Source organism: Grus americana, chromosome 11 (genome assembly GCF_028858705.1).
Source record: "Grus americana isolate bGruAme1 chromosome 11, bGruAme1.mat, whole genome shotgun sequence".
NCBI classification, from domain to species: Eukaryota; Metazoa; Chordata; class Aves; order Gruiformes; family Gruidae; genus Grus; species Grus americana.
In genome coordinates, this window is record NC_072862.1 from 20827926 (window position 1) to 20845672 (window position 17747).

At 36.0% G+C, this 17747-nt stretch overlaps 1 protein-coding gene across 26 annotated transcripts in view; it reads left to right on the forward strand.

Annotated features, from left to right (window-relative positions):
• ATP2B2 (ATPase plasma membrane Ca2+ transporting 2) overlaps nucleotides 1-17747 on the forward strand; it is a 427949-nt gene that overhangs the window by 356627 nt on the left and 53575 nt on the right. For all 26 annotated transcript variants that reach the window (XM_054838316.1, XM_054838328.1, XM_054838305.1 and 23 more), the window contains 2 exons: nucleotides 14230-14471; nucleotides 15039-15273. In XM_054838316.1, coding sequence (XP_054694291.1) covers nucleotides 14230-14471; nucleotides 15039-15273 — 477 coding nt within the window. The remainder of the gene's footprint in view (nucleotides 1-14229; nucleotides 14472-15038; nucleotides 15274-17747) is intronic.

Genomic DNA, 17747 nt, shown 5'->3' on the forward strand with positions numbered 1-17747 from the left:
TTATTTATCATACTTTCATGTTCTTATTTTCCACTCAGCTTGTGCTGGCATAAGATGATTCACTCGTAGGGATAACTGCCAGCTATTTCCAAATACGCATGTTGATGAATGCAGGCTTTAAAAGTCCTGTTTCCTGCAAGGTATTTCAGAGTGTTTTCATCTAGATATATAAATATTGCTTATTGTTGTCTGATCATTTTTAGGATTTTTTTTTTTTAATAAAGTGTGTTGGCACAATGAATGATTTTAATATGTACTACTTTTCATGCCTATGATACCCAACTGAGATAAAGTCATCACACTTTGGAGCTGATTGATATGCTGGTTCAAATTTAGTGTTAACGCTTTGTAGGGGATATTATCAAGGAGCATGTTTTCCTGATGGGAGTTTTTGTTTTTTCATGCGTGGGTGTAAACCACTTACTTTCAGGGACATCTGTTTTAATGTAGGTTTTCTTTGTGTTCTCTCTCATCAGGAACAGGAAGATAATTTCAAATGCAATAATTTAATACCAATTTTACAGAAAATGGTAGTGGTTTTATAATCAGTGATACACAGACTTACTAGAAAACAATACAGTGAGTGAATCACCTCATAATGAAATATGACATTAATTTTCTTTCAGATATATGTTACGTAAATATATCATATATATATTATATATTACATAGTTTTTAGTAAGTTTTCTTTTTACTCTACGAACTCCAATGTAGGTTGTTCTTCTGGGGAGAAAACCTAAACCAACCCAAAAAGTCCTCAACCAGTACAATGCCTGAAATACAACAGAGCAACAATAAAATATGTGACAGAAAACATCTTGCGAATTTGAGAGCAATAAATGTGCTGGACTTTACAGACTTGAAAAAGACTTTAAATTGACTTGGCATTGCTATTCTTTGTGAACGAAATCACACTTAGATTTATTTTATTTCTGTTAATGTAAGCAAAATATTATTTTTTCTTTTGAGTCACAGCTAGTCCTTGAAAGTTGGTTTTATATATACAGTAATTAAAAAAAAAAAAAAAAATCTATCCTTCAAATTCTAGTTCCTGCTTTCTTCTGCAGGTAGCCTCCACTACTAATTTTTCTTTCAAGCTTCCCGTTTTCTCTTCCTGTGTGTGAAGCTCTTGGCTCCTCTGCATTCCAATCAATCATATTTCTGTGTTACTTACAAGTGAGCGTGGGAAGGTGTCCAAAGATGATGGCCTTTCTGCTTTTAGAGATGGTGCCAGATAAGCCAGAAAAATCCCTAGAATGGATGGGATTCTGAAGAATTGTAACCGCAGATTCTGAGCAAACTGCAAGGGGCACTGACTTCTCAAAGGCATATGACTTTGATGGATCAGATTTTTCAGGGGCACATGACTTTGATGAGCAGAAGGCATCCGTTACATAAAATTCTTTTCCCAGCTGGAGTCTGGCAGAGGAAACGGAATGTTTTCAAAGGAAAGATTGCTAGAGTATTTTAATGTAGTGAAAATGATACTGGTTTAGCATCATTTAGCATGTTTAGCATCATTGAAGAAATGACAGACACCTTGCATGGAAAAATTAAGCTTCTAGAAGACAGTTTTACAAATTTTGGACAACTTTAATCTACAAACCTGTCTCACGTGCGTCAGTGCAAACACACACAGCAAAAGAGCTTGGCTGGCTACTGGCAAGGCCTCATGGAGACACTGGCACATCTCCTCCATCTGACATGATGAATGAGTATTGGGCAGTAGATGTAGCTCACTCTTCAGAATACTGAATGAAATTATTGAGCATGTTAGAAAGTTCCACTGCATATTGCTTATGCCATTGTTACTTTTCTGTGGTTTCCACTTATTCAAGTGAGCAGAGAATTAAGTTTACCTTACACTTCACTCCAGAGAAGAAGGGTTGACAGTGCTCAGTGCTGGTTTGCTAGGGACTATAGATTTGGAAGAGGTGAGAGACAAGTTTTACTAGGAGAATTTTCCTATGAAGAAGGACAGGATGTTCAACCTCTCCGTCATTGCTGTCTGTTTCCGTCTGAATGAATAATCAGATAAAAATTGGCTGCAGTCTCACAGTCTGCTATTCTGCCCAGCAAAGGCATCATTCTTAGTATCCTGACAAGGAGAGGGACTGGCCAGAGGACTGAATTTATAATGCATCTCAAACATTACCCCACCAATCACGCAAAAAAAATCCCTCTGAGAAAATATTAGATAAGCATTGCTCTAACATATTATGTACACTTGAGCTCATGCATTTGCCTCCCAAAAAAACAACCCCTAACTAAAAACCCACCAAACAACCCCAAAAGCAATTTAAAAATAACTTCAGCTGATACATGCTAGTATAGATTTAAAGAGGAGTACATTTTGTATGATAAGTGAACTAGCCGCTGTTAGTGTTTTTATATTCATTTAGAAATGGATGCTTGAAGAACCCTTTTCCTTACTCTGGAAATGAGTACTATGAACAGAGGAGATCTATAATTATGATGGGCTATAATCAGTAGCTTGAGTCAAGTGAAAAAAAAAAACCTTCATTTTACATTTCATGTGGCTAGCTTTGCTTTGCACTTGCTAAATTTAGCTCCTTAAACTATACAAATTGTTTGTAATCGTGCTACAACCAGAAAGGCAGTGTATATTAAGACTGATTTTTGCTGTGGTTTTTCTAGAAATTTAATTTTCCTCTGAGATACATTTAGTAGAAAAGTAGAAAATCCAAAGTATTGGGAAGTTTTATGCAAATGAAGACTGTATGCACAGGTAAACTACCTATAAATACTATTGCTTTTGTTGAAATTCAGGATTTGGATGTGCATATGTAAAGGCCGTGCATTTTCTGCTAGTTAATGTGATGATAAAATTCTCGTACAATATGATCATTATCAGTACACTTTTTTCAGATAGTGGCACTAGTTTTTTGGGGTTTTGTGGTTTTTAGCCTAAAATGATGATTTAGTGTCTACAGTGCACTACAAGATTTCCAGTTCTAATTAGTAAAAAGCATAGAGAAAGTTATGCAAATTAAATGAGAGTTGGTGTAGTTAGGTAACGTGGAAGAGATGGTGTGCACTCCACAACTTTGTGGCTAAAATTCATGTACAATGGCTAGTAGAAAGCATGCATGAGAACACTTCAGGCTACTAGAGGAAGTGTTTTTAAAAACCATGCTTAATTTTGATGGAGAGTTAACTAGTTAATGAAAAGCGAGGAAGATTATGTAACTAGAATTTCAATAATGACATGTTCAGAAACATTGAATAAGGTTTTTCATAGGCAACCTTGATGAGAAGAAGTCTTGAGGTGTTAGGGGGAAAATTGTTGACAGATTACTATAAGCTGTATTAGAGTGACTCAAAGGACATTTTCCAAATGTACAATTGCTCAATAAATAAGTGCTATAACTAAAGAAAATGTATCTGCTTCCTCAAATTGAAAAGATGAGGTTTCAGCCCTAAAACAGATGCATTAATGCATTTAATGTTGGCAAAACCATGTAAATCCCTAGCATTCGTTCTAATTTGGAAATATACTTTTTAAACTGCAGACGTTGCCTTGAAATTGTATTTTCACTACCTGATCAGCTCAACGTTATGCAGTTTGTCTCCTGTCTCTGTTTTCTGTGTCTGCAACACTAATGAAGACAGTCTAATATTAGCATGCAGTAAAACCTCAGTTTAATAGATCTAAACCAAGGTAGCAGATGTTTGGGTGGTCATTATGGAGGCACCAATTACAATTCTGCAATGAAGTGCAATTTCTATTTGCAATTAAAGAAAAATGTTCAGCTCATTCGTCATTCATGAAAATATAGCAAGCTTTTGCCAAATATGTGGAACAAATTATCAGAAAGTTATAAAATCTGTTAATCTGTTCTTAATTTTAATCAATTTGGTTTAGAAATGACACATTGGTCACCCTGGTCCGTGTTCTAACCATATTGGTAATGGGGGAGAAACATGCTCTTTTTCTTTCTTTATAGCTAGCTTTAACTGCAACCTCGTACTTAGACTATATTTAAAGTAAATTGGTTGTTAATTAAAGTAAGTTAATAACAATTGTTGTGTCTAATTATTTTGATTATATAGGTTACTTGTCAACAGTTCTTGTTGCACTTAAACAAAGCTGGAATGGCACTAGTATAAATCTAACAATTGCCAGTTCCCAGGGAACGGGCCTGTACAAAAGGATGAGAGTGGAGATTTTTAGTGTCCAAATTTGGAAATTAAATACATCGTTTTAAAAATCTGAGAGCCAAATTGTCATTAAATGATACGTTATAATGGAATATATGAATGATTTTGATCAAGAACAGTAGGAAAGCCTCTACATACGATTAATTAACATCATCTAGTATAATAAGTATACCAAGACTCTTCTGGGGAAAATGTGGAGAAAAATCTGTGTCTGTAAAATTCGGTTTAATCTAATCTGGAAACACTAAGGCTAGAGTATCCTAATCAGAAGCATGATTAATCAGTAGTGTCATAACAAGGCAGAGTTCATTCTTTGCACGGTAATGTGGTGTATTAATGCACCTCTGTTTAAATTCAGCCATGAATCGTTGTCATTTGGAATTGAGAGATTTTTACAAATTATTTTTATTTTTTAAATTAAAATACATCCAATCTTCTATTTTCATTATTTTAATCTTGAAATGTATACTATTTATTACAAAGTTCAAATTAGAGAACCAAAATGGATTGGTAGATGAAAAGGAATAACTCATGTGGCACATCGTCATCTTTTGATTACGGAGACGCTAATGAGCTGTAATGTATAAATATAACATACATGTCAAAGTTTGGTTCCTTGGAATAAGTATTGTTCAGTTACATGTGCAGGACTTTATGAAAAGGTATTATTAATTTTAAAAAGTTATCAGTATTTTCTCTAATTTGAAATCAGAAATCCTTGCTCTGGGCTCAATTAAGTTAATGACATAGATAAATGTAGTTAAATTTAGCTTTGTTAACTACCTCAAATATTGCTGCTTCTATAGTTACCCGACTTTCTCTGGTTGGGAAGCTAAAGGAAAGATTAGTTCTAATTAGTTCTAACAAGTTCTTTATATCTAGGAGTAATATTCTCATATGAATAGTTTAAATTGCTCATATGTGTCAACATTTTGCATGTCTGAAAATTTGTGCACAGGCAATATAAATATTTTGTCTGTATTTTTAACCTGATTTAACTTTAATTGAAAACCGGATTAAGTATGGCCTAGAAAAGTGGACAGCAAGGTAGACTGAAACCTGGCTGAACTGCTGCTCTCGCGAGGTGCTGACAACAAAGTCCAGCTGGAAGGTGATCACTGATGGTGTTTCCCAGTGATCAGTAACGGAGGGCAATACTGGTTTTACATCATTAATGATCTGGATGATGAGGCTGAGTGCCTGACATGCAAGTTGGAGTTTGAGAAAACTGGGACTGTTCCGCCTGGAGAAGAGAAGGACCTTATCAATGTGTGTAAGTACCTGATGGGAGGGAGTATAGAAGATAGAGCCAGACTCTTCTCAGTGGTGCCCAGTGAAAGGCAAAAAGGCCATGACAGCAAATGGAAACACAGGAAATTCCATTTAAACCTAAGAAAACACATTTTATTGTGAGGGTGGCCAAACATTGGCACAGGTTGCCCAGAGAGATTGTGGAACCTCTCTCCCTGGAGGTATTCAAAACCCTGAGTGACCTGCTCTAGTGGGACCTGCTTCGGCAGGGGCACTGAGCTTAGATGGGCTCCCAAGAGACCGACTACTCTGTAAGTCTGTGAAAAATGTATGCAGAACTGACATATCCACCTTTTTACCTTTAACTAGTGAGAAGAAACAATTTCCATGTTTCTGGTAGTATTTTTTGGCCTTATCCCTTTTTTATTCAAATGAATCAAAGGTAAATTTGTCCTTCAAACTGAAAGGGTAATTTAATTATTTGCTATTAAAATTAAGGGCAAAGTATTAGCTCTCTTTGAATGTAAAAATAGGTAACAGCCAATGAGAGAGGGAGTAGAGACTGTCACACCAGCCTTTCAGTCTGTTCTTCATGCATGATTTAATCTTCTTTCATAATCACTCTTGGGGGAATTTATGGATAGTATCATTTTTTCCTTGTTCCTGTTATGTGAGCTGAAACAAGCATGAGTCCATATTCACTGAGCCACATCACTGCTGCTCTCTTAACTTTGCCATGTTGATAGGAAATGTTGCACTGATAACATTACATAATTACAGCTGGCCCCTTTTTATATGATTATTGCCTTGCTATTATTTGAGGCAACAAGAGATGTTGAAATACGCTGGTTTTATATAATATCTGAATAAACTTGTATCCATGTCAAGTGCTAGTAATGAGAATTACATGGTACCACAGCATTGCATTAATTAGATTGTTGCATCATTTTCAGGTCTGTCTTCAGATAATTAAAAAAAATAATTAAATAACTATCCTCCTAAAAATTAAATAATTACCCTGCATCAGAGCTAATCTGGTACAGGAAGCCTGGATTTGAATATCCTTCAACTGTTGTGGTAGATCTAATTATGCCAGTTGTACCTAAATAATTCCATCCCTCTGGCTACTGTACAAATATATTGTTTCTTACACCCTATACAGTAATGAGTCAAGAATTCCCGTTACCAATTTCCTAGGAAGTCTGGGCAGATCTGACAGTTAAATGGTTGTTAAATAACAAGATTGGGGCCTGTGCTGGGGAGCAGTGCCGATGAGAGTGCCGTCACTCACCTGAGGAGCCTCCTCCGTGTCAGCTGAAGGGTGCACATCTCATCAGTGACAGGGCAGTCTGTTACACTGCTGCTCCATTGCTACTCATTTCTTGCCGAGCCAGTGTAACTGGGCTCAGCAGGATGTCCTGGTCAGTCTCTAACCATGAGAGACACGAAGGTTATCTGATGGTGTTAACAGTTTCACCTGCCAGCGAGCTGGGGTCCTGACTCAGGCCTGACATGCAATATAAATGTACTTTATTACTGTAATTTTACTGTAGCATAGAGGTCTGAGCGATGTGAGACTGCTGCCTGCATTCAACATGTGGCGACGAAGGGGCTGTACAGTAGCTGGTTCACTGGGAAGGCAGCCTTGCTACCACTAGTATTAACTAACAACTTAGAAATGTATAACTTTACTATTAAACAACATTGTTGTTTACATTTCTGATTTTAGTCTTCAGATTTTCTCTCTCTTGTGAGTGCTGAAACATGTTTCAAGTGCTTTCAGTTTAGGTTGTCTAGATCTGGGATGCGTATCAGGCTGGCTATCAAATCAGTGCCTGTCAGTCAGGATTTGGAATAAGTCGCCTTTATTTTTACAAGGGCAAGTAGTGACGGGACAAGGGGTAATGGCTTTAAATTGAAGGAGGGGAGACTGAGATTAGATGTTAGGAAGAAATTCTTCCCTGTGAGGTGGTGAGGCCCTGGCACAGGTTGCCCAGAGCAGCTGTGGCTGCCCCTGGCTCCCTGGCAGTGTTCAAGGCCAGGCTGGATGGGGCTTTGGGCAACCTGGGCTGGTGGAGGGTGTCCCTGCCCATGGCAGGGGGGTGGAACTAGATGGGCTTCGAGGTCCCTTCCAACCCAAACCAGTCTAGGATTCTATGATAGGCTTATGATGGTGGCTGCTGGTGCCTAAATAGTGAGAACTTGAGGTGACTTACTTGGTACACCTTTTTCCAAGAAATGGGTATTAGAATTTTGCGGATAATGGGAAGCAAAAGGATTTACTTGTTGTATCCCTTTTTCCAGTCTTTCCAGAATAGAAATATGGGATACACATCAATTCAGGGCAGGAATGGTGATATTTCAGATATATATTTATTTATTTATGTGATCCATTTATTATTTCCCTCTCTATGTTTTCTATTGGTTTAGTCCTATTTTATGCTAGGGAATACTGCTGGCATACTTGATTACCAATACACATCTGTGTAAAACCATTTTTTTCTCTTAAATCTCGTTCCTTCCACTGATTTTGGATACAAACACTCGATGCCCTGTCTGTTGGAGGTATTTAACTGTCTATATCATCTAGGAAGCGTTTAAAGAAAAAGGCAGAGATGTGGTAATAAAGGGAGAATTTACTAAAACCACATTTCCCTTCTCCTATTACCTTCTGTTTGATTCTTCCTATCTGGTGGTTCTTCCTACAAAACAGGCTGTTGATAATCTCCGAGCCCAAAATACATGCCACCATTAGAGGTGAATGTTGTCTTTTTTCCCCCAAGTCTCCTCTCTGTCAGAAACCTTTCACAATCAAATTGTTTAAGCCTATAACTTTTTTTATTGTAGACGAGCTGTATTAGCATTCCTCAAGACACATTGCATGCCACACTACGGTAGTTTGCTGGCTTCTGTACAGCACTGTGTAGCACCGTTATATAGCTTGAGAAACACAAATCCTATTATATTTAGAAAATATGGCCAGTCTTTGTTACCAAAGCATGTACAGCATCTATTAAAGGACTCCCAAACATTTTTTGTTGCCTGGTATAGAGCCATATTCCAAATGTAGGTACCATAGGGCTTTGAAATGATGAATGTGTAATAGTGGGACCCAAAAAATGGTGCATTATGGAGCAAACTGATCAAAGTCGGGAATTTAGAAGCTCGCCATCCTTAAAGGATGTGGACATCTAGTTGTTTGGAATTTAAATGCTTTGCTTGAGCTTGAAATTAAGTAAAGGAAGAGATCTGTATTAGTTTAGTGTATAAAAAATTTTAATCCTCTGAAAGTAAAAAGAAGATAAATTTTACTTTCTGATGAACAGGCATAATATAAGTGAATGGGAACACCTGTATTAGTCTACTCAGCGGTGTGCATAAGAATAAAAAAAACCCCATGAAACCTTTAACTTGTAAATGTTGGGCTTTAAATCCAGTGAATGAGACCAGAACAGTACGTAAGGTTAACACAGTCTGTTCCTTCTGATGCCAAAATGATTATGCAACCAGCTCTAAGTTGTTAACTGTTCTTTTTACAATCCCTTATGCTGACCCCAATTCAAACTGACTTTTGACTTTTAATTTAAGAGAATTTCAACGGCATTGTACCTTGCAGTGATGATTCTGAGTTGTAAAATCACATGTATATTATCAGAAAGCATGTTGCTTTCTGTGCTCTGTATAAAACAGAGGTAACTTGTTAATCATTAACATGAAAACCTACTTGAAATTCTTAACAGTCTGAGGACAAATTGTGCTCTTCCTCATCAGACAAGTCAATAATTTTATTCTAGATGTATCCTCAAGGGTAGCAAAGATCAGAATCTGCACAAGATAAAAAGAATATTTTTTCTTCCTAAATAAAGACCTTAGGAAAGTAAATTCATAACATTTTAACAGTATAGAGCTGATGCCAGGTATTTGTAGTGAAATTTATCTTTAGGATGCTGTTTTGTTTTTCTTTGTTGTAATCTACAAAAAGATGTTTCAAGAATTCTAATAAAACGTTTGGACGTTGGTTAATTAGTATTACCCTAGTCATACGCCAGTTGTGGTCTGCCTGGAAAGCCAGCAGCATGCTATGTACTGAGATAGCATTGAAAGCATAATGCGAGCAGAAGTTCAATAAAACCAAAGGACAGTTCCACAGTATTGTCTGGGAGGAGAAGAGTCAGACAGGATTCTTGAGTAAGCTTTCTAAACAAGAAGAGGAAAAAAAAACCCTCTGTAAGAGAATCTTTGCATATCAAAACCAGCCTATTTCCAGCCAAGCTTTCTCAAAGTTTCTATTGCATTCTAATGCAGGGATGTGCATTCTGATGTAGTTATGCAGAGGTGATACAGCTAGAAAACAAGACGTACTCTTACAACAAATAGTAAAGAACAAAAGAGAAGATAAAGGGAATTCGTTTCTGGTGTTTGGCAACCAGAATCAGGATTCTAGCTGGGGTGAAGGATCTGTGGAAGTGGTCATGCTATGAAAGACAGAAAAAACTGTGCTGCTATTGAACTGCTGTAGTTAGCAGGATCCCAGGGAAATCATAAATGAAAACTAGAACAGGTGATGCCTAGTATTACTGCTTTCTTATTTTCAACTCATCTTTTGGAACTGTTTCCTGTTTTATAATTGAAAACTTTATTCAGTCAAGCAAAGTTTTAGATTCCTAATCCTTGGCTAAAAAGAACTCACTACTTGCATTTTTAAGTTTTTCTCTGAGACAAACAGTCATTTCTAAATCTGTCTTGATTTAGCTTGAAGTCAGTTGAATAAACCTGTATCTTCAAAAAGCTGATACATTTGATTATATAGTTAGTATGTTTTAATCTTGCTTTAGATGTCTTCCATTAAACCATTGACTCAAATTATGTAACGAGGGAATATCTCTGAATTTGATAGTCCTACAATTTTTTAGTAGTTCTCCTTTTTAAGATATTAGGAATTAAAAAATAAAAATATCACATGGTTTGAACAGCATTCATCCTTCTCGGTTATTTTAAATTTTACATATATAATGTTTAAATACATAGAGAAAATTCCTGCATAACCTGGTCCATTTTCTCTTTTTTGAGTCAATAAAGTATAGAGTGAAAAATTTTCACAATTTAATTTTGAAAATTTATTTTCCTCTGTCTATTGTAAATGGAGTTGAAATGGAACATTTGATATGGATATAATATTCTAGTAAAGTTCATTTTTTTTATCTTAATAAAATTGGTGTATTTACAATCATCATTATTCTAAAGGAGTAGTTCAATCTGTAGAACATAGGAGAATAACATAAAACAAATGAAGACTTCAGGTAATATAAGAAATCCTAACATTTTAATTTGGAAAGACTACGTGGATCTTCTTGCCAGGTCCTCTCTTTTCACATCAAAAGGGGCAATGAGAAAAATGAAGCTTAGTGTTACGGTAAAAATGGAAGCATTATAATTTCCTAAACTAATTTTAAAAGTTGAAACACCTCTTTAAGTTATGCCCACAGTTTTATCTTTCTTCCTTCTTAACCCATTTTATTATTCAATTATTTTCCAGTGAAGTAATTCTGAAAATTCCTTTTGTAATCCAAATTCAGTATTAGGTCAATACTAGCTTTTGGGTTGGTATTTTTAAGCCTTAATAATACAGCTGTACTTTGACCTAGAAACCTATTTTAATTTGGTAGTTGTAACAACTATTTTTTTAACATCTGTCTGCAGTTTGTTTTACATGCAAGTATTTACTTACAGTTGAAATATTATTATTACATAAATAATATAAAGCCTCGGAAGAAACATTTGAAAACACTTTATGAGGATCAGTGGAAGGTAGTTATTGGAGGAAGATACTGGCTCAGTAGATTATGCAGTATGTAGCTGTCTTGTGACTAGCAAAAGATCTTTCACTGCGCGCTTGAGAGAGTGCATTCAAAAAGACTAAGTTCCTTTTTGCAAATCACAGTTCAAAGCCTTTCTCTCATGTGTTGTCAAAGGGTTTTCTTTCTCCGAGGAGCCAGTGAAGTTGTTCCTAGTTAATTATTCAAAAGTAACCCCTTTGGGCTGTCCTTTTAATTGTTTTTCAGGTGCCACAAACTGCAGATTTCAGCAAGAAGTATATTTAGATACAGCACAGCAGGAAGTTTTAAAAGTCAGCAGCTTCTGCAAAGGATTGTCAAGAACAATCTGCAAGGAGACTAGTTTTGGCATATAGATTTTGAGCTGAAACAGTACAGGAAAGGAAGTGCTACTTGCCAGCTCTCACCACCATATGCTTTATTATAATGTAATGTAAGAAGAATATGAAGACACCAGCTGCTTGAGAGGGAGGTGGCCACTTGTTAGATTTTTGAAACCTTTCTGAAATGTCTGTTCATTTTCTTTTCACTGGTATTTTTCCCCTTGCTTACGTATTTGCATTCAAAAGATACTCACTAAAAAAAATAAAGCTATTTTTAGACCACAAGAAGAGGAGAGTGTGATCTGCTTTTTGTTGACATAAAAATAATTTTAGAAGGACTCTAACATTTAGTTTTACATATAGTGAAATGTGGTTAGATTTTTTTCTCAATATCTATGCACATCAGCTCATGCTGAAATGATATGCATAAATTAACTATTGTCTAGGATTGTATGTCTTCGATGGAAGAAAAAAAAGTGTCTTTCATTAGTTTCCAGTGTGTGTTTCCTAGTGTCTTGGTCCCATTCACATTAAGTCAGTGTCAAGATTCGCTGACTTCAGTGGCAGAGAGAACCAAAGCATAAGTGAGGATTTAGATCTAAAATGGACAGAGTTTGATATGATGTGCACAGAGAGATGAGCCTTTCCTAGTATCACTACCCAGGCAGTGAAGTTGATTGCTTTGGCTTTGAGAAACCTGAAGTTCTCAGCATGTTTCAGGAACTGTGTGTCTGCAATGTCATGAAAATGAGCCTAATTTATTTAAACAAAGGGTATTTTTTTGGCTCCTGAGATTTTCATATCCACTGAATGTAACAATCCTTCCGGATACACATAACTACAAGCTCTTGGGTTTTAAATTAGGGATTCTTAAGTGAATTTGAGGATCCAGAGGGAAGTTACATCACAGTATAATGGGATTATAGCAGGGCAAGTTGTTATAGCATATAATAAAATTAATACATCATATTAGCATTTTTGCTGAGTGTCAGTGTTTTACATTAACCCTGGAGTAATGCTGAAATGTCATAGCCACAGAAATAAGACCCATATAACTCAGTAAAAATGATGGTTCGTATAGAAGAAAGATGTTACAATTCTTTTTGGAAGGATAAATCTCTTTGAGACAGAGATTTTGAGATTATTATGTATTGCTCACCATAGATGCATCTCTCTGAAAAAGAAATGACATTAATCTATCTGTCACTAGGTATATATTTTGCTGGTGATAGAAGGATTATTGTTATGGAAAAATCTGTGTTTATTTGCTTACTTCTGTTCTCGACCAGTCTATTATTATCTATTTGACCTTCATTTTTTAAACCAGCTGCAACTGGTGGTTATCTGGAATCCTTAATTACTTGCTAATGCTTACGTAAAGGTCCCCTTTTCCATTTTGTGACCATACTCGTTGCAAGAATTCAAATCTAAGTAGGATTACTGATTTGCAACTTTAATCACTCCCTATATTACCCCTCATCCCGCTGAGGGGCAACGTACGGAATTCCATCTATCTGGGAATGCCATTTCCGAAGCAGACTGGATTTTAAAGTCTACAGTGAAATGAAACATGGATTCTGAATATCGTCCTGCAGTCCTCATTCTGCAAAATATGAGGCAAAAGTTTAAGTCATGTTGAAAACATTGACTTAGTTGTGTCTTGAGTCAAATCAGAACCTGTTTTCAATGCACATTAAAGTTGTGAAAGGACTTTCCCTTCTTTTGGTTCCCCTAAGGATAGTTTAGCCCTAGCTTAAGCAACACTTTTCTAATTCTACTGAGTACAAGAAAAGTTGTTATCAACAGTCTGTAGTTCACGCATGAGTCACTTTAAGTCAGTCTGGAGTCTTGACAATGCAGGAGCTTGGGTTTGGGGTGTATCACACCTCCAAGAAAGTTTGTCAGTGAAATGTAGGTTTGTTTCTTTATATTTTAGATGGGAAGGTAAAGCCTTCCTTGTCCCTAGAAGGACTGAAAATTGTCAGGAGTTGCAAAATGTTTAGCCTACTCCATTTTTTCTAACACATAAAGCATTTATTGTCTGAAGCAGCAGACTAAAGTATGGTAATTCTAGAAATGGGTACTTTTAGATGTAGAACTATTATTTGATAGATTGTTGAAAATATCTTTTTCACTGAGATTTACTATTATAATTTATTTTTACATTAAAAGTATCTGGTAGATAAAAAAGAGCAGATCTTTCTTTAACTCACCGTTATAACCATGAAAGTTGGCAAAACAATGTAATTCTAAGCAAGTGAGAAAAGGAAATACTCTGTTTGTGACAAATGAGAATTAATTATTTTTGAGCTTAAAGAAAGCTACTTAATTTTTAATGATGTGTTGCCTAACCATCACAAGCTATTCAACTGCCAATGGGTAATTTAAAAGAAAAGAAATGCAAGAGACCAAATGTAGCTATTTGTCTAGAGAAATTTTCCTCATTATGAGAATAGCTGCTTCGCGTCTGTTATATGTGGATTTTTTGCTAGTGTTTAAAAATGGCAAGACACATGACTGCACAGTTAAGAGTTTCCAATCTTAAACTGTACACAGTAACTTCGTTATTAATTGTTCAGAAGGCATTATATACTGCTTATCATTAGAAAAATTCATACATAATTTTTTCTTCTCTTCAGCCACCAGAAAAAGAGGGTGGCCTGCCTCGCCAGGTAGGCAATAAGACGGAGTGCGGCCTCTTGGGATTTGTCCTGGATTTGAAGCAGGATTACGAGCCTGTTCGGAACCTCATTCCTGAAGAGAAACTCTATAAAGTTTACACGTTCAACTCTGTCAGAAAGTCAATGAGTACTGTCATTAAAATGCCAGATGGTAGTTTCCGAATGTACAGCAAAGGAGCTTCTGAAATTGTTCTGAAGAAGTAAGTTCAATGGATTAGTTGCTGTGTTTTTCCAAAATGCAAAACATTCTGACACCAATAAGATGTATCTGAGAATTTTGGTATTTGGAATTTGCCTGTTACAGTAGAAATATGATGCAATTTAGTAGTATAAGCTGTTATTGTTCTTTTCTGATTTTTTTTTATGTGCTCACTCTTGCAAAACAGTTTTGCTTATTTTTCTTATCATTCGCTAGCCAAAGCATTGTGTCAACATTTGGTAGTTTTTAAATGGATTCTTCACATTCAACCCATTTGGAAAATAAGGGTTTTTTCCAATTTCATTGTAAGTTGTCAGCTCATTAATTTCATGGGTATTGAAGAAATAATGGATGAAGGGCTCTCGGTGTCTCTGTAATAAGTTACAAACAAATTCTCTGATATTTCAAGAGTGAATCTTCTTGTTTAATCTAAAAGTTTACACTAGAAATATAAAACTTGCCATGAAAAAAAGGAAAGTGTTGAATGAAATGAACTGATAGAAGGAAATACTTTTCAGCAGTCACGCAAATACACAATCAACTTTTTTTTTTTTAATAAATAAAAAAGATGTTCCAGGATCCTTAACGCAGCTGGTGAACCTCGTATCTTCAGACCACGTGACCGAGATGAAATGGTGAAGAAAGTGATTGAACCTATGGCCTGTGATGGACTCAGAACTATCTGTGTCGCTTTCCGAGACTTTAACAGCAGCCCAGAACCTGACTGGGACAATGAAAACGACATATTATCTGACCTGACTTGCATTTGTGTTGTTGGCATTGAAGACCCAGTAAGGCCAGAGGTATGTCAAATTCTTATGATATAAAGCATGTCTCGAAGAACTGAACATAAATTGAACTACAGATTTCATGCTGGTTTTATCTTTTTTTTAATTAGCTCTGTCAAAGAAGATGGAAGTGAGCTTTAGAAATAGACTTTACTTGATAAGAAGTCAAATAATTAACTTGATAAAAATCAGCTATTAATCAACCAATATTTAAACAAAGCAAAATAGGGCTTTTTTGAACTAGAGGATCGAGATGACTTAACCTTCTCTCAAGGAGTAGCATACAGGAGGACCGATCAGCAGAAGTTTTATTATGCTCCCACATATTAAATAATTTTCCTTTAAGTAATGAGATGGTGTGCAACTCTGAAGGTAGAGAAAAGATGTGCAGTGATTGTCATTGCCATGATTATAATTACTGCAATGTGCTCACTTTCCTCAGAAATTGCATGCAGTCCTGGACTTTGTGTTTTACTGTAACAGTTGCCACTTTACTGTCTTAAGATCGTAACTGGTGGCTACTCAAGAAAATGGTTTTAGTGGTGTATTTGGACAAGGAAAAGCTTTGCCATGGAATGGCTGCAGATTTCATGGATACTATACTTAAATGGCTTGTAAAAATATGATTAAAATTTCAACTCCACTAAAGTCAGAAAATCAGTACTGGGTGTGCACAGTGGAAGCACGTGCCTGCAACTACACTTGTAAATTATATTACTACAGTAATACAAAGGGCAGATTAAGAGGTAGAAACTTCGTTTCTGACCTATGTATATGGTGCTTGATAATTAACCTTGACAGTGGAGAATTAATTCCATTTTACAGTTTAGAGACAGTGACAGAAGGCAAGTCCCAAAGTTGAAAGTGCTGAGCATAAAACGTAGGCATTGTCGGTATCTTTGGTGCTTTTCTCGCTGACTCAACCGTGAGTGCGCAGCCAGGGCTGCTGTGTAGGCACAGCTGCAGGCGCGTGGTGTGGCGTGATGCGAGAGCACCTGCCCCAGCACCTCCTGCAAATGGGGGCAGCGATTAATGCTCTCCTCTTTTGCTCCAAGAAATCCACTCTTTGGTTCTGCTGTTATTTCAGTAGATGATTAATGACTCGGGTTTGCTTTGGAGTGAGGTCATTGAAAGAAAACTCAAATTTCTCTTATACACAAAGAGTGGGTTCTAGGGCTGCAAAAATTAAGTAGTTTGCTACCAATCTTTGTCTTTTTTATTCTTCTGTCTCATTTTACATTTTTGCTGGATCTTTTTTTAATCACATCTACATCTTTGTATGTGATCCACTGAGAATTGGTGGCAATGCTAAACATGTTAGGAAATTATTTTTTTTGCTAAAACATCAAAAGCATAAATTAATCTGATTTATTTCCTCGAGTCCTTTATGAAGTAGGGTTTTACATACTTTTCACTGCTATAACTTTGGAAACTAGCATGGCATAATTACAACTACAGGTACCAACTACATAACTGTGCTTTGCATGACAATGGATTTTCCTGGGGTGGTTTTTCAGTATCAAGAAGGTTATAATATAAAGTAAATCTTACTTAGGTGAAAACTGTATGAAAAACTCCTTATCTCCACAATCATCAGGTAAAGAGCACTCACTTTATCTGCCACCAGATGGTCTCTTGCTGCTAATCCATCTGTCCCTACACCTGACCTTGCAAGTCTTTAAAAATATTTAAAAACATTCTTAAAATGTTCCATCTGAAATGATCCCTTAATACTCTAGCTCATATCTATATAACTCAGGAAGTTTGTAACTGTCAGTGACGACTGGAACTGTGAATCAGTCGTCTTTCCCTCCAAAATTGATTCACGATACACGTTGTTAAAAAAGAGCTTTAAGTCAGGTTATGTGTGGTATGACAGACTGAGGGCATGGGTAGCAGTGGGATTTGCACTTAGTACTGAAAATAGCTGCAAACTATCCATTCATGTGATTATTATGAGTGTGTTTTATAAGAGAACTCCTCTCATCTCCTAGGGAATAATTTCTTATGAGCTTGAGGTAAAAATGAATAGTGTTGCTAAAAATAGAGAGGTCAAGTCTGACTTCTATGTAAAGGATCAAAGAAGATGAAGGCAGAAAAACATTGTATTTCTAGATAATTATTTGAATAATGTATTGAATTTCTTGTAGATTAACACCAGAATATGCAGTAACACTTCTTCACTGCAAGACACACAATAAAATGTTTATCGTTTCAGAATTTTACCAAATGTTGGACATATCTACAATTGTTTTTTTGGGACTTCTTTTTTGGGGTTGTGGGGGTTTTTTTCCTTCCTTGTCACTTTTGACTGTTTTAAAGTGGTTATAACATCATGAGAAAATGTAAAACAATATTTAAGTTATTACTAAGCCACACATTGATAGAAAGGGTAGCAGTACCTTAGGTGAAAGATAAAATGAACCAAAAAATCTGAAGCCAGAACAAAACCATAAATTTCAGAAAAACTGTCTGGGTATGAAATGTCT